At 37.1% G+C, this 27914-nt stretch overlaps 1 protein-coding gene across 13 annotated transcripts in view; it reads right to left on the bottom strand.

Moving 5' to 3' along the window:
- APBB2 (amyloid beta precursor protein binding family B member 2) overlaps positions 1-27914 on the bottom strand; it is a 419679-nt gene that overhangs the window by 253095 nt on the left and 138670 nt on the right. For 10 of the 13 annotated variants that reach the window (XM_074229546.1, XM_074229547.1, XM_074229545.1 and 7 more), the window contains one exon: positions 8957-9074. The exons of 2 other annotated variants lie outside the window; for them this stretch is intronic. In XM_074229546.1, coding sequence (XP_074085647.1) covers positions 8957-9002 — 46 coding nt within the window. In that variant the 5' untranslated portion in view covers positions 9003-9074. Of the gene's footprint in view, positions 1-8956; positions 9075-9617; positions 10101-27914 lie in introns of those variants that run through there. One more of the 13 variants, XM_074229551.1, reaches the window with a different exon arrangement.

The following is a 27914-nucleotide window of genomic DNA, read 5'->3' as shown; positions in this document are numbered from 1 at the left end:
ACCAAATCCAACAATATCCCCAGTAAAACATATCCCTCTCAGAATGAGATGGTTCAAGATAAGGATGCTCTAGACCTCTCCAAGGATAAATAGGATGGTTATTTTGGTAATTAAAAAGCTCCAGGTCACAAGTTTTAAATTTTTCCAAATTCTATTAAGAAACTGAGTCAGTAATACCTTCAAATACATTTGATTTAAATGGGAAATTTCCTCACCTTTGAATCATTTAAAGATTCAATGGTAAAACTAGATGACACTCCCATCACTATCTAAGGGGGCTAGAATGTGCTCCTCCTCTGGACAAATTCTTTATTTCTCATTCTCTGTTACCAGATTCTTAGTAATATTACTCACCAGGGGAATGATAGATGAGTAGTCAGCCTAAGAGATGAAGCATAGACCTTTAAGATCAGAACACTAAGAAGACCCAGGGTAGGATTTCATAACTGAATTTTAATTAAAGAACATTCTTTTAAAAAAATGAGAACATCCTTTTAACTGAGGTATTTTGACAGAACCCATGATGGTTTCTCTCCAAGAGGAATAGAAGATATCAAATACCCTTTGAAATAAAGCACAGACAATAAGAAATTTTAGAGCAAAATAGATGAGAAATTAAACCTATTTCCAAATTGAGAAATTTCCCCTGTGAAATAATAATTTCTGTTATATAGTTTGAAGGCTTTACTTTTTAATTAACCAAAAATATTCCTAGCCATTGCAATTATTTTCTTGATGGAATCGTTATATACATGATTAGAATCCCTTGGCTTAGAGGATATGGTCCTAAGAAAATACCACACAATATACCAAGTGATTTGCAAAGTGATTTTTGTTTAAGTTTAGTTATGTCAACTCTAGTGGTTCCCAATTATCTATCTCTAGGATTAAATATAAAATCCTCAGATGTTTAAAATCTCTTTACAACCTGACCTTTTTCTACTTTTCCAATCTTTTGACTCTTTCCGTCTCCTATCTTACACTGAACTATTCAATCATAGAGGCCTGGATGCTCCACAACTTGTTCCTGTGAACACACTTTCACCTTATTTCTTCCTCTTGGAATCTCTAATTTTCTTCAAATAACATGAAAAGTCTATCCTGGCTTCTAAGACAAGAAAAAATTTGAAGCCCAGATGGATTCAGTCACTTATCTAAGGTAACCCCACTAATTAAAGGCTAGAATAGAAGTATCCTAACTTCAAGTCCACTTCACAACCATTTTTAGTTTCCTCCATCAATCTAATCATTTGAACTAGAAGGTTCTGGTATCTTGACTGCTTTCAATAAACAATTTCCCCCTTCCACTGTTCCTTGGGGAAATGACTCAACAATCTGAGTTTTCAGAAGAGTTTGATTCTACGCTATAACCAATAGAGGTCAAACAAACCATCATAAGTCAAACACAGATTGTTGATCATATTCAGTCATGAAGGTCATTCTGATTGTTATGACTCACAGCAACCTCCCCTCTTTGTTTACTCCATTCTTGTATTTCCTTTGTTCATTTATTTATAGTCACTTTCCAGATGACCTTCTACCACAATTAGAGAATCCCTAATGAGGTTCTTCCTTTTTTGTGTGTGTCATGGACCCCTCAAACCCTCTGACAATCTGCCTAAGTCCTACTCAGAATCATAAATGAAGCAAACTATATTGAAATAGTTATCAAAATGTATGCTCTCCCCACTTTACAGACCCCAAATTAAGAACTTGTTCTATAGAAGCCTACCCCTTTCTAAGGAACAACTTGCCTGCTCCCTCATTAGGAAAGCTGTTGAAAGCCAAGACAGGAGGCAGACCGCCTCTGCACTGAGATAAAGCAGTCATATCCTGGTTGTGCTATTGTTTGGAATTGCCTGCCTATTCCAGATCCCAAGATGCAGCCAGTATTGAGTCTCCTGGTTTGAATTCCATCTCCTGCATGTTTCTTCCTGTCTAGCTTGGCCTCTGCCAATACCTCAACTCCATTTCTGCTTCTCTTTAGGGAGCTGGACCTCAACCCATGTGCTAAAATTGGATTTCTCTCAATGTCTACAGCTCAGGCAAGACCTTTGAACACCAGTTCCTGGGCTGCCTGCCTTTATCATGTTTGTTCTGCACTTTCTGAATCTCTGAAAAAATGTCCTTTGCCTACCTCTATAGCCTCTGAACCATACCTCTGTTCTCCAGTTTAACCTGGAATATCTGATACAACCTTGGCTGACTGTATCTATATCCTACCTATTCTTTTGCTTGAAACAGATTTCGAAGTCAAAGATCTACTTTATAGTTTTGGGTCCCTTAGTGCCCACTGCTACCTTAATACTCCCTAAAAGACTTCTGTATTTAGACCAAAGATGTCTTTTCAACTATATAGATATATTGGACTTTCAATCACTTTTGCCATTGTTCAGGTTTAAACAAAACAACACAAAGTAAAAAAGACAAGTAACTTTAGAAGTCAAGTCTACCCAATGATAGCATCCTCTCAATGACATTCTATTTTAGAAAGACCATATTTTTCTTTTCTCTTGCCTCAGTTCTCTCCAAAATTATTTCCTCCTCAATGGCCAAATTGCCACCTAGGCAACCTCCAACCTAGGAACTTCCTCTGACTTTTTACCTTAGTAACCAATTTGAGAGGGACACCAGTCATTCTTTACCTTATTCTTGCCTTGGCTGCCCAGATGCCACCTCCATCTCCTCACTTGTCATGTTGCCCCTTTTCTCCCATTCTCTCCAAATTCCAACATTCCTTATTGTCTTCCCCTATTAGAATTTAAACTCTTTGAGGGCAAGAACTTAGACAACCCCTCTACCAACATCCTGATGCACTACTGATAGGGTTCTAGAATATATGAGACCAGCTAGGTAACATGGTCTAGAAGTTCTTATACTGAAGCATAAGACTTCGGACAGGTACAAAAATTACAGCATTTTAAAAATACAATTAATAATGTTTGCTCTTCCTTCTTGAAAAAGACCATGACATCAGGGAAGTGATGTCTTCACAAGAAAATGAACTGGATTTGAGTGAAGGGATGCTGTGCTAAGTCACCAGCCTCACTTTCTCCTTCAGAGCCATCTGGGTCCAGTGGCCAGACATGAATCAGGATGACCAGAGATGGTCTTGGATGCCAGGTAACTTACCCAAGATCACACAGCTAGCAACAGAGTCAAGTGTCTGAGATGAAATTAGAATTCCTGTCCTGACTCCAAGGTCAGGGCTCTATTCACTGTGGCTCAATTATTTAAAAGCACTATTCAAATAAAAATCAAACAAACAAAAAAAGTATTATTTTGAGAAGAGATCCATGACACCAAAAAAAAAAAGTTATTAACTCCTTGCCAAGCAGACAGAGAGTAGGACTTAGCAGTTAGTTGAGTTTTAGGTTCAGATCTTCTATCTAACACTTGCTAGTTGTGAGTTCCTGGAGAATTCCATTTTAGCTGCTAAGTCAGTGGAGCCAAAGTCATAAAAACAGAGACCACAAATCCATACATAAAGAACCCTGAAGGGCATATATTGACTTAGCTTTAAAATATTATATTATTTATATTTTATTGCATTTTATTTATTTTGTTGTATATTTCCCAGATATATTTTAATCTATCTCCTGAGTGAGCACTCTGGAGTGTTCCCAAGTCATATACGATATAGCTGTAATAAGTTATAGATGAGTTGTTGATCTTGAAAGGTGTTTTCTATACCAGAAGTTCCTTAGACTGATAGATATAAAAAATGACAAAGATGAATAAGTTACTATTTTCCTTTCACAGAGAAGAGGTTAATACTGCATTGACAAGTGAGTTTAGACCATATTAGCTAAGGATCTTAGATCATCTCACCCTTCTTGTCTTAGGGAAAAGCAGAAGTGAGTAGCTGTAGCTCTTTCTTACTACTAGCATAATTCTACATTTCAATAAGCAAACAATACTTAAAATTGCTCCTCTAAACAAATCAGCTCACAAAAAGGCCAATCTCTTTGTCACACACACACACACACACACACACACACACACACACACACAACACATACAGAGTTATTGCCTTCGTTCCATGTCTTAAGGGATCAACAGAAATTCAAGAAGACTGATAGAGTCAGATAAAGGTACCCAATGACTCCAAAGCACTTCTACCTTCTACCTCAGGGTAAAAATAATTTTACCAAACTGATAATACAGTCACTCCAGCATCCAAAACAACATCCTTTACTCATCATGGGGAAAAGACAACAACTTCCTCATTTTCAACAGCTGAAAGCAGAAGTGGCACACTTTACAGAGAGGTCATTAAACTTACATAAACTTGTAAGCCCACTGGGCAATGGCTAAATCAAATCACATTTTATACAATGCCAGGCATGATATTGGCCTACAATGTTAGAGAAGAAGACATATTTGGTAATAAGAGTCTTTGGTAAGAGATAACTTAAATGAAAGAGAAGATTTCCTTCCAACTCTTTTTCTGTATCAAGTAAATTGCCATTAAAGCCTTCTGGTAGTCAGAGACATAGGCCAATATATCATTTATGCAGAAACTTATTTTCTGAGTGACTGAAACTTCCTTCTCTACATACCCAAAACTTTAAAAAAACTTTAATATTTATAGAAATTATTCTAAAATGTATTATGCTCTCTGATGTTCTGAAAAAGTTCAGCCCAGACATGAATTAGCTATGTGATCTTGGACAAGTCACTTAATCCTGTTTACTGTAGTTTCCCCAGTTGTAAAGTGAACAGGAGAAGGAAGTGGCAAACCACTCCAGTATCTCTGCCAAGAAAACCCCAATCGGGGTCACAAAGAGTTGGACATGACTGAAATGAATGAACAATGATAAGATAATAGGTCTTGAAATAAATGTTAACTAACAAATTAAATAGGAACAGCAGGAGAGATAAAAAGGGGAGGGGGAATTATGGAAACTGATAAAGTGAAAGGAATTTTCTTACTAACCATTCTCACTATGATGGTTCATAAAAGATATTATTCATAAGTATAAGAAAATCTCCACAAATATAAAAACTAGGTCATAATTTGAAAGATCTATAGTTCAGAGTAGACCAAAAGCTTAATGCATTCTAGCTTTAATTATTTTCAATGTTGCAGATAAATGGAGTGTGTAAAGTGAAATGAAGGTAAAAGGGAAGTCTTTTTAAATTCAAATTTGGAGTACATTGTAATTTTTTTTTCCCCCTGAGAAATTGAGATTTTTTTCCCTCCTATATATGTTTTGCTTTGGGCTAACATAAAAATTAACTTGCCTTTCCCTAAGCACATACCAGTTGATAATGAGTAAAAGAAGAGAGGGGGGAAAAAAACTAAAATTTCTTAAACTTGCTACAGATGATCTAAAAAGTAGAAAATGCACAAGTATTTAAATAAGAGTTGACCCATAGTCTGCTCAGAGTCATAATTTTCATTTATTTCTTATTCATTTATTCATGCTAGAATCCTCTTTTTATAAACAAAGAATAAGAAGCAGTCTAGTGTGGTAGACAAAAAGCTGGTCTCTAATCAGGAAACCTTGGGATCTAATCCCACCCACCTAAGACTTTTATTTGCTATGGGACCATAGCAAGTCACCCAATCTTCCAGTGTCCCCAGGCAACTTTCTAAGATTAAAAATTGAGTTTTGCCATTGGGAATTCCCTACACAAAGGAAAGAAAAGTCATGAATAAGCCATCCCTACAAAGAGAAAGATGACAAACTACCCCCTTTTTGATAGATCCTCAGATAAAGAATACATCTGAAAAGCAAGAGAAGAATCACAGAAACATGATGGATATCTTCAAGTACATGAAAGTTTATCTAATGGGACATGTTTTGTCCAGCTTGCCCAGTTGGTGAATACTACTACTAGTAAAGAGGTAAGCAGCTTTCATCTCCAAAAAAAAAAATCCTGATAATTAGAGGTATCCCCAGTTGGATAGCAGGGGCTAGAAAGCAGAAAATTGTATGATGCAGTGGAAAGAATACCAGTTCTGGAGACAGAGAATTTACATTCAAATAAACCTTCCTAAGACTCAGTTTCCTCATATGTAAAATGAGGAGGTTGAATCAGAGTACCTCTCAGATCCCTTCCAGCTTTAGATCTATGAAGTCTGGATTCCCCACTGTGATGGATATGGATGCTACTAGCAGGGCTGGAGTTAACTACGTGATCCAATGGGTAGGAGGATGGATTTAGAATTAGGAAGATCTAAGTTCAAATCCTGTCTCAGTCACTGCTAGCTTTGTAATCTTGAGCAAGTCCCTCAGTTTCTCTAGGATTAAAGTTCTTCATTGGTATGGTGGCAATGATACTAACAACACATAGTTCAGAGTTTCTATGAGGACTAATGGGGATAATATCTGTGAATTGCTTTGCAAACTTTACAAAGCTTTAGAAATGTTACCCAGCTATTTAACAAAAGCTGAATGAACATGTCAGGGATTCTATAGAGGAGATTCATGTTTGGTAAAGAGCTCTCCAACTCTTGAGATTCTGAGTCCATTTATATACCACAACCTCTAAGCTTTGGAAAAAAAATTAGAGGCCAGGGTTCAGAGCCAAAAGTACACAAAGAAATGCAGGCCTGGATAATGGGACCAAGATTAAATGGCACAGTGGATGAAGTGTTGGCTTTGTTATCAGGAAGACCAGAGTTCAAATCCTATCTCAGATGCTGACTAACTGGGAGACTCTGGACAAATCTGTTAAACTCTATCAGCTTCAATTTATCATTCATAAAATAAGGGCAATGGTTTAAAAAAATGCAAAATTGGGGCAGTGGCAACATTAATCTCACAGGATTATTTTGAGGAACAAATATACATCAAATGAGTTGCTAACCATAAAGCATTAAGTGCTGGTTCACTGACCAAGGAAGTGATTTTTCTTTGTGAATAGTGGGAAGAGAAAGAATCCATAAAGAAGGATAAAAAGGCTTTTTGTTGAGCAATCAATAAACAAGAATTTTTCAAATGGCTAGTCTGTAATAGGCACTAGGGATATGAAAACAAAAATGAAATGGTTTGAATGGTTGAACCCTAGAGAAGCATGGAACGAATGCTGATCAAAGGAAGCAGAACCAAGAGAACATTGTACACATTGACAACAACAATGTGAGATGAACAACCTTGATGGAGTAGCTCCTCTCAACAGTTCAGAGAGCTAGGACAACCCTAGGAGACCGAATATGAGAAATGCTATCCCCATCCAGGGAAGAAAAACAAAACAGAACAAAAGAAAACAAAACAAAAACCCTTACAGAATCCAAATGAGCACTACATTCACTTTTTAAAAATTGCTCTTATGTCTTTCTTTCCTATCTCATAGTTTTCTATCTTTTCCCTTAACCCCAATTCCTCATACTGAAAATGACTAAACATGTTAAACACAAATGTGCATGTACAATAATTAGCTGGACTGTTCACCACCGAGGGGAGGGAAGTGGGAAGGGAGGGTGGAAGGAAACTATGTAACTTACAAATATGCATATGCATGTGGATGAATGCTGAAAAACTTTCAAAACATGTAATTAGCAAAATAAAATAACAATTAAAAAAATGAAATGCTTCCTGCCCTAAGGAGTTTTCATTTTATCATGTATAGATAAAAGTTTATACTATATGAAGGAGAAGGCACTACCCCTTGATAGAGTGGAGAATACTAATGAAGGATTCATATGGGTGTCTTTAAGCTGATCTTTGAAAGAAATTATATATATACATACACATATATGTAGTATGTATGTGTGCATGCATGTATATACACACACACATTAAAAGGTAGAGGTGGCAGGGGGTGTATCCTAATATGGAGGACAGCTTGTTGAAAAGCATGAAAATATTGTATGGGAGGAACAGAGAGAAGATCAGATTGGCAGAACCAGGGAGTACATGAAAGACTATGATATATAGCAAGCATGAAAAGTGCAGACTGAAGTCAAGGCATGAGGGAACCCAAATGTCAAACACAAGTTGTATTTGCTTCTGGAGATAACAGAGAGACACTGGAAATTTTTGATCAGGGTAATGACTTGATGCTTTAGCATGTATAGTACAGAAGTATTACTTGGGCAATTATGTGGAAGGCAGATTAAAAAGGTGAGAGATTTGAGGCAGGGAGACCAACTAGCAGGCTGTTATAGTAGTCTAGGCATGAGGTGAATGTGATCAGTGAATCCAGGTTTTGAACATGGGTAACTGGAGGGATGGTGAGGCCCTAGACAGAAATAGAGAAGTTTGAGAGAAAGGAAGGCTTTGGAGAAAAGAGCAATTCTATCCAAGAGGCACATGGTAACAAAAGACCAGAATGTAGGAAAGAAGTAGGGATACATAGAGATGGGCAGCTATGACCATTGGCATCTATGCCAAAGGTTTAATCTGCACCAGGAATGATTCTAAGTCATCTTGAGTGTGAATACTATGAATTACTCTATTTCCTCATCCAAGTACACTAGATTGCAGAATCTCTTTGTTTGGAAAATGTAAGGAGTAAGTCAAAAGCTCTTTCCCTGGGGAGGTTTAAACACCATTCTGCCTAGAGTTCAGATGTGAGACTGAATGACCTCTCTCCTCTGATTTTATGAATCATAAGGGGTGAAATAAACCTCATGAAATGTCCTTATAAACAGAGAACATTCTGAAATGAAGCTCATTATATTGCCTCTCTCTGAAAGGAGTATTCTTTGTTGCGAACCTAAAAATCTCATTAAAAGATTTCACTATACATATATGGATGTTTAAGAAAAGAAGTGATTTCTAATACACATATCTAATCTTAAAGGAACAATTAAATATACCACCTCAATTTAGACAGCATTTTTCCATCCAAAAATAATTTTAAAAATTAAAAGGTGCCCCAGGATAAGTCATTGCCTACAATCTAAGAACTCTTATTTAGCATTTACAGCCTTTAGAGCTCACTATGCAAGTAGTTGAATTCAGTATACTCAAAATTTCGAATAAAAATGAAAGATACGTACATGAACTGCTGGGATGACAGTGAGCCCCTGGGTATCGCCTGCCCATAGTGGCCAGTCAGCACATTACTCGGAATTGTCAGCGTTTTCCAAATACTTAGGAAAGACTGGGGACGTTTAGCTAGAAAGGGGGGAGGGGGAAAGTAGGAAAAAAAAAGATTTAGGATAATGACAGAATTTTTTTCATTAAAATGCTAATGACCACCACAAATTTCACCATAACCATGTTTATAAATTATTCAGTCACATCAGCAGAGATGAAGCCTCTCTATAGCTACAGGCAAGCCAGGCAACAAATGTTTATAATTAATATGTGGCTGCTATAAAGAATTATGCTGGACACATTATGTCCGTAAACAGACTTCTTCAGTGTTTCTATTAGATGATACAGACAGAACAGGTAAACCTAGCCTCCTTACTTTACTCCCATTTTCTCTTTTTTCCTTAAAGCCCAAAGATGGCATCAACCCAGAGCTTACATACAACAACAATGCCAATAATCTGACAGGCTTGTAAAAACCCAAATGGTTTCTTAAAGAAAGGGGGAGGAAAAAAACCTGTGTAGCATGGGTGGCTGACCAAAGCTGCCCTTTCAAATTAATGACATAAATAAACAAATCTAAAAAGAGAAGGATGAAATAAGGTCTGTTGCAGAAGAGAATACCAAATATTCTGGATATTATAAAGGCAAAAATCCTAACTTCTTCTTTTGGTTAAATTTTGGATGTAGAATGACAAAAAATCCCTCAAAACTTTAGCACAAATTCAAAAAAACCAGTCCCATTCTAGCTCATAAAAACTGTAATTCCTCTTTTAGACTTAAGATATTCTGGTGGGAAAAGCCTTTCTATAAGACAATGACAGTTGGGAATAGAACATGTGGGGATATAGCATCATAAGACCAAAGCAAGATGGTGGGGAGGTGGGGAGTGGGAAAGGAGTGGGAAAGGAGCAGGAGAGATAGAGAAAACAGCAACTACCACTGAGATGAACAACTTATCAACAATGTTTTTTCTCTGAGTATATCAAACATAAGCAATGTCGTTTTCAGAACAGATTGCTGAACTTGTAGTTAGGAAGAACTGAGTTCAAAATCCAACTCTGACTCAAGACTGTGAAATGTATGACTGTGAAAACACCCTCTTCGAGTCTTAGGTGACACTCTAAAAGGAAGTCAAAAATAGGTAACTTGCTCATAAGTACACAATCTATGTCAAAATGATAGGACTTCTCTAGCCAAATGGGTGAACAAACTGTGATACAGTAATGAGATGGAGTATTTTCCAACTGAGAAAAAACAAATAGGAAGCATTCAGAGATGCATGGGAATACTTATATGAATTGCTGCAGAATAAGGCAAATAGAATCTAGAAAATAACACACAATGATTACAACCTAAAGGAAGGGAAAGAATCACAGAAAACAAAACTGAACATTGTATAATTTTAGTGACCAAGCTTTGCCTCAATTTTTTTTTGTTTTGTTCTGTTTTTTTTAATGCACTTTCTTCCCTCCTTTGTAGAGATAGAGGGACAAAAGGTGTGGAGTACAGCAAATTATATCAAATAGTTGGCGTGGTAGCAGATTTAGTCTTTTCTTTTTTTTCTTACTTTTTGTTACAAGGGACAGTTTGGTGGGTAGGAAAGGGAAAGGAATTCAAAAATGAAGATAACATAATAAAAGATATTAACAAAAATAAGGTTAAAAAACACAGGACATTGGTGTTTCTCTATATTAAAAAATAATTATGAGATTTTTTTTCCCAGGTATCCCTGGTTATTAGTGTGAGGTCTTTCAACTTCTGTCATGCTCTAGCTCACTCACTCCCATCTAAAACCAATAGCAACTCCAGATTCTGCAGTTATTTCAAGACTGATAGGATTCTCTAATGGATCCTTCTTTCATGAAGTGAACCAGAAGAGTATAGACTGAGAAGTTGACTGCTTACACAGGAAACAAGCATTGAAAAATGACTTCCCCCTCCTGCATGGTGGGTAGGGAAAGAGTTGGTGACTTGTTAACCTCCCAATGTGCTCCAAAATGAACCAAACTCACACGTTTCCAAGAGACAGAAAACATTTAAGCAGATGGATCACAAATGATTTCTTTGTTGATGAAGAAGTCTTGAAGTTCTATTTAAATAGAGAAATAAATGGATGTGACTTCTAAACATAGAAAAACAAATTCAGCAGTTATTTTTTCTTTCTTCTTTCCAAGACAACAGAGTCTAACAGTACTGTGCTTCTTGTCACAAAAAATCCTATTCAATGCAGCTCTGTTATTAAGGAAACAAAGCAGTCAGAATAGTTTTTAAAAGTTCTTCCTTAAATCAAATTGATATTTCCATCTATTTGAATTCAAAATATTTGCAGAAAGATGGAAAATTTGCCTATTGTCTTAAAAAAATCCTTTCATTTACTTGCAGATAGAAGATCAGATTTCAAAGAATTGAAGGAAAGAAAAAGTAGGATCTAAGGGGCTAAATTCCACAGAAGGTTGGCTCAGGATATAGGGAAAGCTGTCAAGCAAAAAAGTCTGAAGATACAAAAAAAAAAGGATTCTGAAAAAGATAGGAGGGAGCTATCCAGAGAGCATAATGTGGATGCACAGGAAACTCATTGAGCCACTTAAATTTTAAAAGATACATACAGAGAGATGTAGAAGCAAGAATATGTAATAGAAGGAAGAAGAAAAAAGCTCAATACTGACCTAAGAGTAATATCTAGAGTGTTGAAAGGCAAAAATGAATGGAAATTTCAGGAAGTTTCAAGGAAGGAAGGGTTTGTTGTTCAGGCATTTTTCAGTCATGTCCAACTCTTCATGGCTCATTTGGGGTTTTCTTAGCAGAAATACTGGAATGGTTTGCCATTTCCTTTTCCAGCTCATTTTATAGATAAGGAAAACTAAGGCAAACAGGGTTAAATGAGTTGCCTGAGGTCACATAGCTAGTGTCTGCAACTGGATTTGAATTCAGGAAGATGTCATCCTGACTCCAGGATCAGAACTCTATCCATTACACCTAGCTAGCCCATGTAAAGAAGCCTAAGAACAACCAAAAGGAGGATGTTTGTTATCATTGTTCATTTTTTCTATAAAGAACTGGGGATGGTATAAGAAGGGACAGACCAGAAATCAGAAAATAAAATTTTGGAACAGAGAAGGTAAGAGAATTAAAGAAGGGAACAAAGCAAAGAAATTTTTCTTAAAAGAGTTAATTGAGGGCGGCTAGTTGGTGCAGGGGATAGAGCACCAGCCCTGGAGTCAGGAGGACCTGAGTTCAAATCCAGTCTCAGACACTTAATAATTACCTAGCTGTGTGGCCTTGAGCAAAAAGAGTTAATTGACCAGGAGACAGCAAGGCATAGTGAGGGGTTAGAGGGCTGAATTTGGGGTTAGAAAGAAAAATTAAAGCCCAACCTTTGTTGCATACTAGCTCTGAGCTCTAGGAACATTCAATTAATTAACTTCTCAGGCCTTCAAACAACAGCCTAAGATTTTAACTGATATGTGACAAACTGCAAATTTCCACTGACTGAGAAAGTTTCCTCATTAGCTTCTTTGTACAGACAAAAATCATGCAACAAAGAAACCTAATGTTATGGATGATGCAGAACATATTAGAAAGATTATTTTCCAACTTTCCAAGTCATTTTAGAACACAACTCAAAGACCATACTAATAAACTTTTTTAAAAGTTTTTTGCAAGGCAATGGAGTTAAGTGGCTTACCCAAGGCCACACAGCTAAGTAATTATTAAGTGTCTGAGGTTGGATTTGAACTCAGGTCCTCCTGACTCCAGGGCCATTGCACCACCTAGCTGCCCCTAACTAATTTACTTTTAAAAAACCATGTAATTAGTTTGATATAAGTAGAATAACTGCTGATATGGCCAATAATGCCCTAATTCATGTGGGACTCCATTACTAAGATCTCTTACCCTAGGATATAAATTTCTAGGCAGATTTTATCAGGTGTAACATTTCATTTAGCACATACCACGTAGTCTATGCAGCATAAGGATGTCAAGAAATTACTGGACAGAAATGTTGATGAGAAAGGTTTATATCCTTGGTGACTTAATGTAATTTTTTTCAATGTAAAAAGAAAATAGTGAAAATTTTCATAAAATCTCTGTAAAACTAAAAAAGAACAACAGAAAGGAGGATGTTTTGTCCATTTCATCTACACAGTACCTCAAAGTAGAAAGAAATCATTTCAGGAAGTGAATGAAGTAGTACATGATTCTGTTCCTGGACCATGTCTCTGAAGAGATCAAGATAAACAGGGTACACACACCTTAGGTAAGCAACAAGGGAATGTATTTATGAGGCCTTGAAGTGTTTACTTTGCAAGTTTTTATCACTGTATTTATGGGGCTGGGAGTAATATATTCAAGAACAGAAATGGTTTATAATGACAATCATCCTTAACAAATGTATTAACACCTCTTCCAAGAATCCTCAGTATGCTGAACTCAGTAAAAGGGAGAAGGAGCCTCATCATATAAACATCAGACACCAACAGCCCTCTCAGATCTACAAGTTTCTTTTTTAAGAGTCTTTACAGTCACCTTCTCCAGAGCATCTCTCATTCTAACATTTATTACTCTTAGATTCATTACTGCTATTACAAAATGGAACCTTACTTCCAAGCACATCAGTAAATAGGTAAAAAGATTACCCTTTAATTACTTTGGATTTCTTAAAAATAAATAAAAAGTTAAAGTCACCCACCAAAAATCTATTCTGTTACATTTAAAATGCAACAGCTAGTTGGTGAAGTGGATGGAGTTCAGGGCCTGGAATCAGATCCTTCCTGAGTTCAAATCTGGTCTCTGATACTTATTAGCTGTTGTGACCCTAGGCAAGTAATTTAATCCTGTTTGCCTGGATCCTCATGTGTAAAATAAGTTGGAGAAGGAAATAGCAAACCACTCCATATCTTTGCCAAGAAAAACCCAAAATGAAGTTAAAAAGTGTCAGATACAACTGAACAACATTTAAAATAATAATCATCTAATTTACAAAATAGCAATCCTGCATATCTCCCATAATATGATAATACAGTAAAATCATGACTATCTCAAACCTTTAGGAGAATATGATTCTTCAGGCTTTTCCTTGAGAGATAAGGGTTTATTCCTCCCCTGTTTAAGAAATGGTCAGAAGGAAAATGAACTAAGAACTTTCTTCCAAGATGTTTTATTTTAATTAAGGGCAAAGATTGAAGGAAGAAAGGAAAAATCTAATTATTAATGATTTATTGGTGATGAGAGATGTTAGTAATATATGACAACGATCAATCAATAAACGTATCTTATTCACCACTGTCTTAAGCAATGGGGTTAGAAATTCAAAATGTAAAAAAATCCCAGTCTTCAAAAATGTTACATTCTACCAGGGCAACAACACATCTGTGCAAAATTGTTTTTTAAAACACACAAAAAGAAATTTCTGAGAAGACACTAACAATTGAAAGGGGGTGAGTGCAAGGTGAAGGACAAGATCAAGATAAGCTTCTCAGAATGATAATGAGCAAGACAAGGGACCAGAGAATTGAGCCCCCTAATATGATGGGGGTATTGTCTAATCTATCTTACTTCCCTCATGAATACTTCTAAGAATTAAGCACAACAGAGGTAGCTAGATGGCACAGTGGATAGAGCACTGCACTGACCCTGGAGTTAGGAGGAACCTGAGTTCAGACCCAGTTCAAATTTGACCTCAGACACTTAATAATTACCTAGCTATGTGACCTCAGGCAAGTCACTTAACCTCATTGCCATGCAAAAATGGAAAAAAAAAAGCACAACAGAAAAGAGCAACAATGGGGCTAGATCTATTTAGACAATAAAACAAATTTGCTTTTTAAAAAAGGAACTTGAACCCAATACTTCAGAAGGAACACAAAAAATGATTTTAAAAGGAACAAATAAGGATACTGACTGACCCAAAATCAGAGAATAAAATTTTAGAAGGGACAAGAAAGGATGACAATGAATGAAAGGAGTAAAACAAATAAATTCTTCTTAGAGGAGAGAACCAAAACCAAAAGCAAACCATAGTAAAAAAAAAAAAATCTCTCTATATATGTCTCTGTCTCTTTCTCTGTCTCTATCTGTCTGTGTATCTCTGGATCTGCCTCTCTATCTCTATCTCTTCATCCATCTGTTCCTCTCTTCTGAAGGGCTTAGAAACCCGACAATAAAAATTTCTTAGGACTTTATATGGGGGAAAAGTAAACATAAACAAACACATACTGAATGAAAGCCCATCCAAAGAATTCCAACATGAACCTTGGTACATTGGCTTTGAGATAACAACATCAACAACACTAGCCTTAATATAGCCTTAATATAATACCTTTTAAAATAATATTTCATTTTATCTTCACATCTTCCCTGGGAGGTAAGCACTATTACTATCCCCATTCTACTTATGAGAGAAGTGAAGCAAAAGATGGCTAAAAGACTTCCTAGGGTCACAAACTAAAGGTGTGTATGACATGTAAGAATCAGTGGTTCAGGGGTAGCTGGGTGGCGTAGTGGATAAAGCACCGGCCCTGGAGTCAGGAGTACCTGGGTGCAAATCCGGTCTCAGACACTTAATAATTACCTAGCTGTGTGGCCTTGGGCAAACCACTTAACCCCATTTGCCTTGCAAAAAAAAAAAATAAAAATCAAGTGGTTCCTGCCCACTTCTGGACTGATTCCATGGCTGTTGCTCTTTTCACTATGCCATTTAACTACCTATTTTAACCAAAGAAAGCCATTTTCCTCCCTTCTTTCTTGCCGTTACTAGATACTATTCCCCAGCAACAAAAGACAACTGCACAGTAGAGGTAGAAGTCTGGAAATATCTAACACAGACACTAAAAAGTCTGGCAATTAATCTACAAAATTTAATTTTAAAATAAAAGGAGGGGGGAAAAGTAAAAGGAAGGTCAAATGAGTAGCATTTCTAAAAAAAAAAATCCCTAGGTTTTTTTGTGGGATTTTTTCCATTTACAGAAATAAAGAATCCACCTGGACAGCAGACCTGTAGACAGTGATAATTTCTTTGCTGTCAAATAACTGATACTCTTTAACTAAGCAAGTAGGTCAAGAGACAAAACAGAGCTATGTGGAGAATGTGTCTAGAATGAGAAAACTTTCTCCACTGCTCTGGGGAAAATGTAAACTTACTTGGGGCTGGAGAGGTCATTTGGATCCTCTGCTTTTTGTCTGTCAGACACACTGCTCACCCCAGACTGAAGAATTTTGCTTTCAAATATTTTTGAAGACTTTTTCTTTTTCATATACAAAATCTTCCAACTCAAGCAGCTCAAATTTGAGACACTGTCTTCAGGAAACCTCTTAAATCAAAAGCCAGACTTTACAAATTTCCCTATACAGTTTTCCTAAAAAAAAAAAAAATTTTAATCAAGGCTTTTCTCTCTCCATTCTTCCTCACTTCCATCTTCAATTTCTCTTTCCTCATTTTCTGTAACCTTTTTCTTCTGCCCTCTTTAATCCTCTTTTCTAATTCTGCTCAACCACATTCTTTCTCCTCTCCTTGGCTACTTCAAGTGAATAATAGATATTTTCCATAAGTCAGATATTTTTTTCAAATTTGCCATCAGTTAAATAAGTCACCAAAGTTCATCAAGTTAAATAATAATTTTAATAACAATGGTAGTTATCATTTATATACCTCTTTAGATTTGCAAAACACTTTACATTTGATTCTCACAATCTCAGGTCCCTGCCACCAGACTCTGGGGTTCTGTTGTCTCAGGGTCTTCCCAGCAAGTTCTGCTTCAACTCTTTCAGACCACCTGCCTCTAGAATCTGTCTTCACCCAAAGCCTTGAGTCAGCCTCATGCCAGCCATTCCCCTCTCTCTCTCTCTCTCTCTCTCTCTCTAGGTCTTTACCCCAGAACCTTCTTCAGAGCTATGGAAGCCATCCCTGACCCGGCTCATCTTTCACTGCCATCTACTGCCTTCTCACTGAACTCCCCCAGGTCATAACTTCACCAGTTCTTGCCTCCTGTGAGATAGGCAAGCTAGAACTCACAGGACCCTTGAGCTGGGGTTGGATTTCAAGGGTAGACTCCATGAGAAATCTATAATCACTCAGCTCCCTCATCCACCCTTTCTCCAACCACTAATACCCTTCTAAGATGCATTTCTTAGTATGTTCTCATATCATATTTTCCCTATCCCAGTGATTCTGAAATCCAGGAAGCAGTCCATGGAAAGCCATCAATAAAAGCTATAGCATGAGATACTTATGCAAAGATTCAAAATGTGAGTATAGCAAAATGAATTAGATAATTTGATGAAAGAAGGCAAATTTGACCCTTTGGGAATTCATAAGATATTGAGGATATTTTTTATTCACTATAACCAAAGTGTGGGTGGAGATAATATTTACATACATATGTCCATGTGTCCAAGCATATGATATGTGTTCTATGTTATATGACATAAAATAAATAGCATTCTATAATACACATTTAATAATCATATAACTATATTATAGTATATATTTTAAGCTATACAATTATATATTATATTTACATTAAAATATATTTATGCACAGAAATATATGAATTAAAGAGAAACATGACAAAAAGTATTAAGATGAAGATTTGTTGAACTTTTAAAACAAAAACAATACTGTCATTGACTATACTATAAGGCCACCTGGACAGAAAAAAATGAAAATACTCATTGATGAGAAGATTGGGAAAGAAACCACTCGTCAAGCATGGAGACATGATAGACTAGCTATGGGAAACTAATTATCTTGACATCTCCTCAAGGCCTTTGTCTAAGACAGGGCAATCAATAATTTTCTGGCTTGCCTAACTAATAATTTCATCCTTCAGAGGAAGGAAGTCACCTACAAAGAAGGCAATGGAATATGAAGACAAAAGTGTGACAAAGTTATAAAAACAGTTCAGAATGAGCTATAGCTGGCAAGAAAAGCATATGACATTGACAAAGGTTAATGATTGGTCAGGGACTTTTTTATTCAATTTAACCTTGTTGGAGCAAAGAAGAACAAAAAGCTAAAAAGATTATTTTGCTGGTTGGGTTGTTTGAATTGATGAAATGGACAATAGAAAAGTGTCAAAGACTGTTTTCTTGACCAAGGAACCACCTATTTGTCCTAGAAAAGTTCAAGCCAACCACATTCAGATGAACTACACACCAATGTTCTCAAAGGAAGTCAGAAAAATAATCACTCAACTGTATAGTGCTTTATTTTTTAAAAGATTCACTCATAATTTTCCCCCTTAAATTAATAAAATCTCACATTTTTCCTTGAGCATAAACTTCCAAAAATCAAGTCAGAAGAGGGGGTGGATGGAGGAACAAACAAAAAAGAAAAAATAACCTGAGGAGAAAAAACTGGTTGGATCACCAAAAAAAAAAAAAGACTGTTAATCTCTGCCAAAGGTATGGCAAGAATGAAAAAAAGCAAATGACTCAATTAAAAAAAAAAGACTGTGGCATAGTTTCCAGATAAATAATCTTAAATTTCACTCAAAATTTTAATGTCTTATTAGAACAATAGTTTGTATTATATACATATGTATCTCTCCCACAATCACAGACCTTTATAGTAGGACAGAGAAAAAAACAATTCCTAAAAATTGTAGAACACTTTAATTTATAACAGTCCTGCTAGGTAGCTAATGTAAGTGTGAGCTTCCTTGTACAGATTTAAGAAAAGGAAAGCATTAGAGATCGGTTAAATGTTCTGAGAGAATTTACTGCAAGTCTAGTTTGCTAAACCAACTAATATGTTTCAGGGTCAAGATGAAATCAATTTGATGATCTAATCCAAACAGCATATTCCATCCACTTTTCCTCTTGAGTTTTTTTGTTTTGTTTACTTTGGGGGATGTTTTTATTGCCCTCTCTTATGTGATCTTGGGAAGTGGGAAGGGGAGGGAAATCATAGGTTAATCATTTCAAAAAAAAAGTATTAAATAGGATTAGAAAGAAATTTCCAAAGGATGAAAGAAAAAAAGAAGTTTGCCCTTTCAAGCCTTATTAAAAGTTCTCTTTCTTTCTCTGTCTCTCTGTCTCTCTGTCTCTCTCTGTCTCTCTGTCTCTCTGTCTCTCTCTGTCTCTCTCTCTCTCTCTCCCCCCCACCCTTCCAAACTGTGATTAGAAAAATTTGATCTATTAGACTGTGGAAACCTCAAGGGAAAGAATGTATCTTCTTCATTAGAGGGGATGATCCTTCCAGCCACAGTAATTAAACTGGAGTTTAAAGACAAGCAGTTTTTTCCCCCAATGACTAAGTTAAAAAGGCCATTCTTAACTTCATCTTTTTCTTACCTGCCTTAATCACTGAATCACTAGGTCAAACTTAGACCTCTTAAAGACTTTAGTTTTAAAAGGCCAAGGCTTCCCACTGCATGCAAAGTCATCTCCTATTATCTACAATAGATCTATGTGATCATTGGACCCAGATGGCTCCAGAGGAAAAAGTAAAGCATAGTGCCCCTCACTTAGATTCAATTCACTTACATGACATGGCATCACATCCCTGATGTCATGGTCTTCTTCAAGAACGAAGGTCAAACAATAACAACAATTCTCTCACTATTGACTGAATTTCTGGCTTTAGTTTGTCACAAATCAGAAATATTCTCATTTTCTAAGCACAAAAAAGTACAAGGCCTGAATAACTTTAAAGGAAGAAATGCTATTTTTTTAGATGATTTCAGAGATGTTAAACATTGATTTACAAATACAGGATATAGAGTACTTTAAAAGAAAAGTAGATTTTTCCAGAGTATTGGAAAATCAGAATAAAGGATCTTCATTATTATTGTAGCATCTATCATCTATCTATCTGTTTCTATATCTACTACATATAAGAAATTTCATTAAAATCCATTTAAAATTAAAAGAGATATGATCACTGGAGAAAAAATTTAATCAGTTACCATTTGTCAACAGCATATCAAAAGGTATAATGATGAAATAATAGAAGCCATCTTTGTTCTATCAATTCTTCCTTCATTATCTAGAAATGATTTAAATACAAGTCTAGCAAGAAACTGAAGAACTCTAAGTAGATCACAGGGGATTTGTCCCAGGTTGTAGCCATCTAAGGGGTTTCCTTCTTTTCCACACCTCCTGGTCCTCTACTTGGGTCACCATCTTTAGGGTCTTCCAGGACCACTTTTATTCTCAAACTCCTTAAGGTCACTGACTAGATTTTCAGAGGTTGGACTATCCCTCTTCCCGTACAATTGTTCTAGGGGTCCTCATGGTTCCCTCCATCAACTATTTTTGACCCTGATAGATATCTATATAATTAAGTTTGGAGAAGTTAATTACCTGCTGACCCCATGGCAAAGAATTATTAAACTATAGAAACTCTCAATGAAGCTAAGCACTTAAGGAGTTGGGGGACTATTTAGGTGTGCATTGGGTAAGAGCACAGTATAACCAGAGTGATGAAATCCTTGAGAAACAGAATTATGGTATAGGAAAAAGCATAGTAATAAACTTTGTCACAGATAAGCAGTTCTTTGAGTGCTGCTGGGACTGTTACACCTTTAGTTTTGTATCTCCAAGATCTAACAAAGTGTATAACATACAGCAAGGGCTGTAACTAGTAATATGAGTAGGGTCAGGGAAGGGAAGAAAAGTTGAGAACCTTTACTTTTGGCTAATAGTTTACCCCAATGGTGATTCTTTATTCTGGCCAATCAACTTTGCTAGGATGAACTTGAGCAAGTTTATAATCGAATACCATAATCATACATGGGGTTACAAAATATGAAATAACTTCTTCAAAACAAAAATCCTTTAAAACACAATTTAAAGTAAGTGAACCCTAGACCACTTAGATAGACTTAAAAGTGTGAGAAAGCATGATACAAAAACCCTTTTTTCTTCTTAAGTGCAAAATCAAACAAAAACCCTAATCTGTATTTGACTAGCCACAAAGTGGTACTAAGGGCAATCTTCCTGTCCTATTTTTCTTAGTAATTTCCAGAATGACATCTCCTCTACTCCAAATGATTGTGAAACAATTGCAACATAAGAATAAAAGTGATAACATTATTACAAGGAAGTCAAATGAAGTGGAAAAAGAATATACAAAAATATTTATAGCAGTTGGTTTTGTGGTACTAAAGAAATGGAAGCTAATGGGATGCCCATCAATTAGAGAATGGCTAACAAAGTATGGTGCATAGATGTAATGTAATACTATTGTACTATAAAAATTGAAGGGGATGATCTCAAAGAAACCTGGGAAGACATTTCTGAATTGAGGTAGTATAAAGTGAGCAGAAGCAGAACAATTTGGGGGGGGTTGTTTATTTATTTTCTATCACTACAATAATCTTGTTGTGAGAGTAAACATAAACCTTCCTCCCTCCTGGAAAGATTAGAAACCTCAAGAATAGTGAGAGAGAGAAAAAAAGCATACTTCAGTCTGTGTTCAATTCATATTCCAACAGCTCTTGTCTCTGGGATGAGTTGCCTTCTTTATCATAAATCCACCAGAGAAGTTGCTTCAATATTTCTCCCACAGTTGTCATTACTAGCTGTAACTCCACTCTATTCCTCCTCCTCCTCCTCCTCTCTTCTTCTTCTTCCTCTCTCTCTCTCTCTGTCTCTCTCTCTCTCTGTCTCTCTCTCTCTCTCTGTCTCTCTCTCTCTCTCTCCCCCTTTCATTCTGTTCCTGTTCAGAAGTGTGCTGTATCTGAGTACCCTCTCCCATGATCTTCTCTCTCTTCTATCACATACTCCCCCTTTCCCTCCCCCCATTCTCCTTATCCCATCCCTTGCCTCTCATTTTTCTCTAGGGTAAGATAGATTTCCTCACCCTATTAAGTGTGCATGTTATTTCCTCTCTGAGCTGTTTCTGATGAGAATGAAGGCTCACTTATTTTTCCCAGCTTTACCCCATTCCACTCCATTGTAAAAGCTTTTTCTTGACTCTTATGTGAAATATTTTAGTCCTTTCTTCCTCTCCTTTCTCTTCCTCCCAGAACTTTCCTTTATCATCCTTTGGCTCCATCTTTTTACTATATTATATTATTATATTTAGCTCCTTTCTGTGCCTTGTCTATATATGCTCCTTCTAACAGCTCTTATAAATGAGAAAGTTCATGTAAATTATCAGTATCTTCTTCCCATGCAGAAATACAAACAGTTCAACATCATTAAGTACCTCATAATTAGTCCTTGTCTGCCCTCTCTGTGGTTCACCTGAGTCCAGTACTTGGAGATCAACTTTCTGTTCAGTTCTGGTTGTTTCAATAAGAAAATTTGAAAGTCCCCTGTTTCATTAAAGGTACATCTTTCAATGTTCAGGATGTTCAGTTTTGCTGAGTAGTTGATTCTCAGTTGTAAACCAAGATCTTTTGCCTTCTGGAATATCATATTCCAAGCCCTACAAGTCCTTAATGTAGATGCTGCCAGATCCTGTGTAATCCTGACTACAGACACATGGTAGTTGAATTGTTTATTTCTGGCAGCTTTTAGTAGTTTCTCTTTGACTTGGGAGTTTTGGAATTTGCTTATAATATTCCTGGAAGTATTTTGGGGGGGATCTCTTTTAGGAGGTGGTGGGTGAATTCCCTCAGTTTCTATTTTACCCTCTGCTTCTAGGATCTCAGGGCAATTTTGCTGTATTATTTCTTGAAAAATGAAGTCTAGGCTCTTTTTTTCCCTGGTTGTGACTTTCAGGTATCCCAATAATTTTCAGATTATCTGTCCTGAATCAGTTTTCAAGGTCAATTGTTTTTCCAGTGAGATATTTTATATTTTGTTCTAATTTGGGGGGTTTTTTGGTATAGTTTTATTTCTTCCTGATTTCTCACAAAGTCATTGGCTTCTTTTAGTTCCATTCTGCATTTGAAAGAGTTATTTTCTTCAGAGGCCTTTTTTTTTTATCTCCTTTTCCAGCTGGCCAATTCTGCTTTTTTAAGGCATTCTTCTCCTCATTTGCCTTTTGGGTTGCTTTTTCCATTTGGCCTAAACAGGTTTTTAACATTTTCTTCAGTATTGTTTTGTATTTCTTTCACCAAGCTGTTGACTTGGTTTTCATGATTTATCTACTTTGCTCTCATTTCTCCTCCCAATTTTTCCACTACCTCACTTAATTGCTTTTCAAAGTTTTTTTTGAGCTCATCCATAGCCTAAGCCCATTTTCTATTTCTCCTGAAGGTTTTGAATACAGAAGCTTCATGTTTGTCATCCTCTGGGTATGTATTTTGGCCCTCCATGGGACCAAAGTAATTTTCTATGGTCAGATTCTTCTTTTTCTTTTGTTTGCTCATTTTCTCAGTCTATGACTGATTTACTGCATTTCCAAGGCTTTCGGGGGGTTTGGGGGACAATCCACAGGGACCTTAATTTCTCCAAGGTCTAATGAGAGGATCTTCTTTTTTTATTTTTTATTAAAGATTTTATTTAATTTGAGTTTTACAATATTTCCCCTAATCTTACTTCCCTGCCCCCACCCCCCACAGAAAGCAATTTGTCAGTCTTTATATTGTTTCCATAGTATAAATTGATCCAAATTGAGTGTGATGAGAGAGAAATCAATCATATCCTTAAGGAAGAAACATAAAGTATAAGAGATAACAAGATCAGACAATAAGATATCAGGTTTTTTTCCCCTCAATTAAAGAAAATAGTCCTTGGACTTTGTTCAAACTCCACAATTCTTTCTGTGGATACAGATGTTATTCTCCATTGCAAACAGCCCCAAATTGTCCCTGGTTGTTGCACTACTGGAATGAGCAAGTCCATCTCTGACTGCAGTCTTGCCTGTACTCTGGTATGTGGATGATCACAGGACTTCCCCTCTGCCCTGGAGCTATGAGGATGGTCCCTGCTAGGTTATGGTAGTATGGGGACCCAGACTTCAACCTGGAACTGAGTGTGGGAAAACAGCAGAGACAGACCTCTGTGGTCTTCCCCAACTCCCTTACCATCTGTGGGCTGAGAGCTCTGGAAGTGCTGGGTGGCTCCACTGATTGCCACTGCAGGTTCTCACCACAGGGCTGCTCTGAAGCTGGCTCTCCACTCTGGTGTGGCAGAGTTCTCTCACCACCCCTTCCAGCTGTACTCGGTGATCCCTGGGCCAAGAGGTCTGGAAATCGCCCCCTCTGCCACAGACCCAGGTCACCTGGTGCTGCAGCTGTAGCTCTTTCCAATCAACATCAATTCCCAAGGATTCATGATGAACTATACTTCGTGACTGGAAGATGACAGAGTCAGGGTATAGATTAAAGCATATATTTTTGGAATTTATTTAGCCTAATAATATATTACTTGTTTCAAAAGTTATGTTTTGGCCTCTGGAACAGGACTGTGGGGCTCTGACCACATTCAGATCCTGATCGCAGTCTAGGCCCCCCCATAGAACAGCAGGGCCCCCCACCTCAGCCCCGTGGCAGAGGTGGGGGCGCTTATGGTCATTCACAGACCAGGAGGGAGGACAGAGCCTCACACACTGAGACCCTTGTGGGAGTGTCCCAAAAGCTCAAGAAGCACCCCAAACCAGGCCCAGGCTGGGAAAATGAGCAAGCAGAGAAACAAAAAGAAGACTATTGAGAAATATTTTGCAAATGAGCCCAAGAAGGACCAAAATACTCAGTCTGAAGATGAGGAAACACAAGCTCCTGCATCTAAAGACTCCAAGAAAAACAGAAATTGGGCTCAGGCTATGACAGAGCTCAAAAAAGACTTTGAAAATCAAATGAGGGAGTTGGAAGAAAAAATAGGAAAAGAAAGGAGAGAGATGCAGGAAAAACATGAAAATGAAGTCAGCAGCTTAGTCAAGAAAATCCAAAAAAATGGTGAAGAAAATAGCATGCTAAAAACCAGCTTAGGTCAAATGGATAAAACAGTTCAAAAAGTTATTGAGGAGAAGAATGCTTTAAAAAGCAAAATTGGCCAGATAGAAAAAGAGATAAGAAAACTCTCTGAGGAGAACAAATCCTTCAGACAAAGAACAGAATTCAGGGAGATTAATGAATTTAACAGAAATCAGGAATCAATACTTCAAAACAAAAAAAATGAAAAATTAGAAGAAAATATGAAATATCTCATTGAAAAAACAACTGATATGGAAAACAGACTTAGGAAAGATAATTTAAAAATTATTGGAATACCTGAAAATCATGATCAGGAAAAGAGCCTTGACATCATTTTCAAAGAATTACTACAGGAAAATTGCCCTGATATTCTAGAAGCAGAGGGCAAAATAGAAATGGAGAGAATCCACCGATTCCCCAGAGAAAGAGATCCCAAAAAAACCAACTCCTAGGAATATTATAGCCAAGTTCCAGAACATCCAAGTCAAAGAGAAAATATTACAAGCAGCCAGAAGGACACAGTTCAAATATTGTGGAGCTGCAGTCAGGATCACACAGGACTTAGCAGCAACTACATTGGAAGCTCATAAGGCTTGTAATACAATATATACCGGAAGGCAAAAGAACTTAGAATGCAGCCAAGAATGAACTACCCAGCAAAACTGAATGTCCTCTTCCAGGGAAAAAGATGGACTTTCAATGAACCAGGGGAATTTCAAAGGTTCCTTTTGGAATGGCCAGAGCTGAACAGAAGGTTTGATCTTCAGATACAGGACTCAGGTGAAGCATGGAGATTGGAGGAAAGGGGGGAAATATGAGGGACTTAATGAGGATGAACTGCATGCATTCCTGCATAGAAAAATGACACTGATAATACTCATATGAACCTTCTCACTTAATAGAGCAGGTAGAGAGAGCTTTTATAGTTGAAGCACAGGAGAAAGCTGAATTTGAAGATAAAATATGGTGTAAAAATGGAGTCAATAGAAAAAAGGGAAATGGAATGGGAAAAAGAAGAAGGAGAGGGGGAATAATCCAAGATATTTCACATAAGATTTTTTTTATTACAATGAGCTATTGCAATGATATGGAAGAGGGGAGGCAAGGGGGAATGAGGGAACCTTTGCTCTCATCAGAGATGGCTAGGAGAGGAAACAGCATATATACTCAATGGGGTATAGGCATCTGGAGTAAGAAGGAGGGGGAGCAGGGGGAAGGGGTGGGGATGTGAATAAAGGAGGAGAGGATGGACCATGGGTGGGGGAGAGTGGCCAGATATAACACATTTTCTTTCTTACTTCTTGCAAGGGGCTGGGATTGGAAGGCCTGCCCAGGACCACAAGGCCAGGTGGATTCTGGGCCTAAGGGGTGGTATGGGGGCTCAGGGCTTCTTGGCCCCAGGACCAGGGATCTGTCTGCTGCGCCACTCAGCAACCCTACAGCAGAGTCAGAGTGAAAGGAGAGAGAAAATAGAAGTACATGGTAGTGGAGAAATAAGAAAGGAGGGAGTTGCAATCAGCAATGGAAAAGGTGGAAAAATATGGAAATAACTTTTGTGATGGATTTATCATAAAGAATGAGATCCACCCATGACAGAGTTGTTGGTGTTGGAACAAAGATTCAAGCACATTTTTTGTTATTATTATTTGGGGGAGGGTGCAGGGCAAGTGGGGCTGGATGGCCTGCCTGGGGGCTACATAGAGGGGTGATCTTTGGGTGTCTGGGGCTGGATTTGGACCCAGGTGCTCCTGGCTCAAGTGCCAATGCTCTGTCTGCCACCCAGCCACCCCTACTATTATTATTACTATTTTATTTTATTTTGGGTCTTTTTTTTAATTTCTTTTTTCTGGTTTTTGCAGGGCAGTGGGGATAGGGTGACTTGCATGTCACACGGCTGGGTGATTGTTGGGTTTACAAGGCTGGATATGGACTCCGGTGCTCGTGGCTCCAGGGCTGGTGCTTCGTCCATTGCGCCACCTGGCCATACCTACAATTATAACTATTATTTCTTTTATTTTAATTTTTTTCTCTCCCCTTTACTTTTTGCCCAAGCAAGTCTATCTATATTCATGGGGGAGGAGGGGTATTTTGTTTACTTGTAAACAAGAATATTTTATTAATGTAAAAAAAATTTGTACAAAATGAGAATAAAAAATAAATTTAAAAGAAAAAAAAGTTATTTTTTTTTTTCAGAAGAGGAGGAAGATGGAAGAAGAGAAAATGTTTTTGTGAATTAGGCAATACAGACTAGAAAAGGGACCTGAACACAGGTCTTAATGACTCTGGGATCAGTTTTCTATTCATTATGCATACCACAATGCCTCTCATTTACTTTCTTACATGCTTTAAAACAACCTGTTTTCTAATATAATTAGAAATATATTTTAATAAATATAAAATAAACATAAAATCCATATCCCAGTTATTCAATACTCATTTATTAAGGAGATGATAGGTTCTATGCTAGATGCCAGAGGGTCAAATACAAAAGTCAAGAAGCTAACTTTTTTAGGGAAGAACCATATATAACAATACATACCCATATATACATAACAAATAAAAGGTGGATCAAGTGTCAGGCTTGGAGTCAGAAAGACCTGAGTTTAAATCTGGCCTCAGCCAGTCACTAAGCCAGTCACTCAGCCCTAAGCAAGTCACTCAGCCTTGTTTGCTTTAGTTTCCTTTTCTGTGAAATGAACTGGAGAAGGAAATGGCAAACTACTCCAGTGTCATTTCCCAAGAAAACTGCAAATGGGGTCCTGGACACAGTGGAGTGATTGAAATACCACAAAATTTTGCTATGGGTAGGGGTAGCTGGAGGGGGAAATAGGGAAGGAATCAGGGAAGATGAGGTAGAAGCGGGCACTTAAACAGAACCATGAAGAAAACCAAGGTAAAGCAGAATGAGAAGGAAGTGCCTTCCAAAGCATGAAGTACCACAATATTCACGTGCCTTAACTGCTTGAAATAGCAGTTAAGTTAAATTAAGTTAAATTTAAGTTAAGTTAAATTAAGATCTTAACCCACAGACATCCCTTCTACTTTCAGTTTCTTTTCATTCCAACCTCTCATTTCTAATTCTTTCTCGTTAAAAGAACTACAGCCTATA

The sequence above is a fragment of the Macrotis lagotis genome, chromosome 3 (genome assembly GCF_037893015.1).
Source record: "Macrotis lagotis isolate mMagLag1 chromosome 3, bilby.v1.9.chrom.fasta, whole genome shotgun sequence".
Classification (NCBI taxonomy): Eukaryota; Metazoa; Chordata; class Mammalia; order Peramelemorphia; family Peramelidae; genus Macrotis; species Macrotis lagotis.
This window is presented reverse-complemented; position numbering and strand designations above follow the sequence as displayed.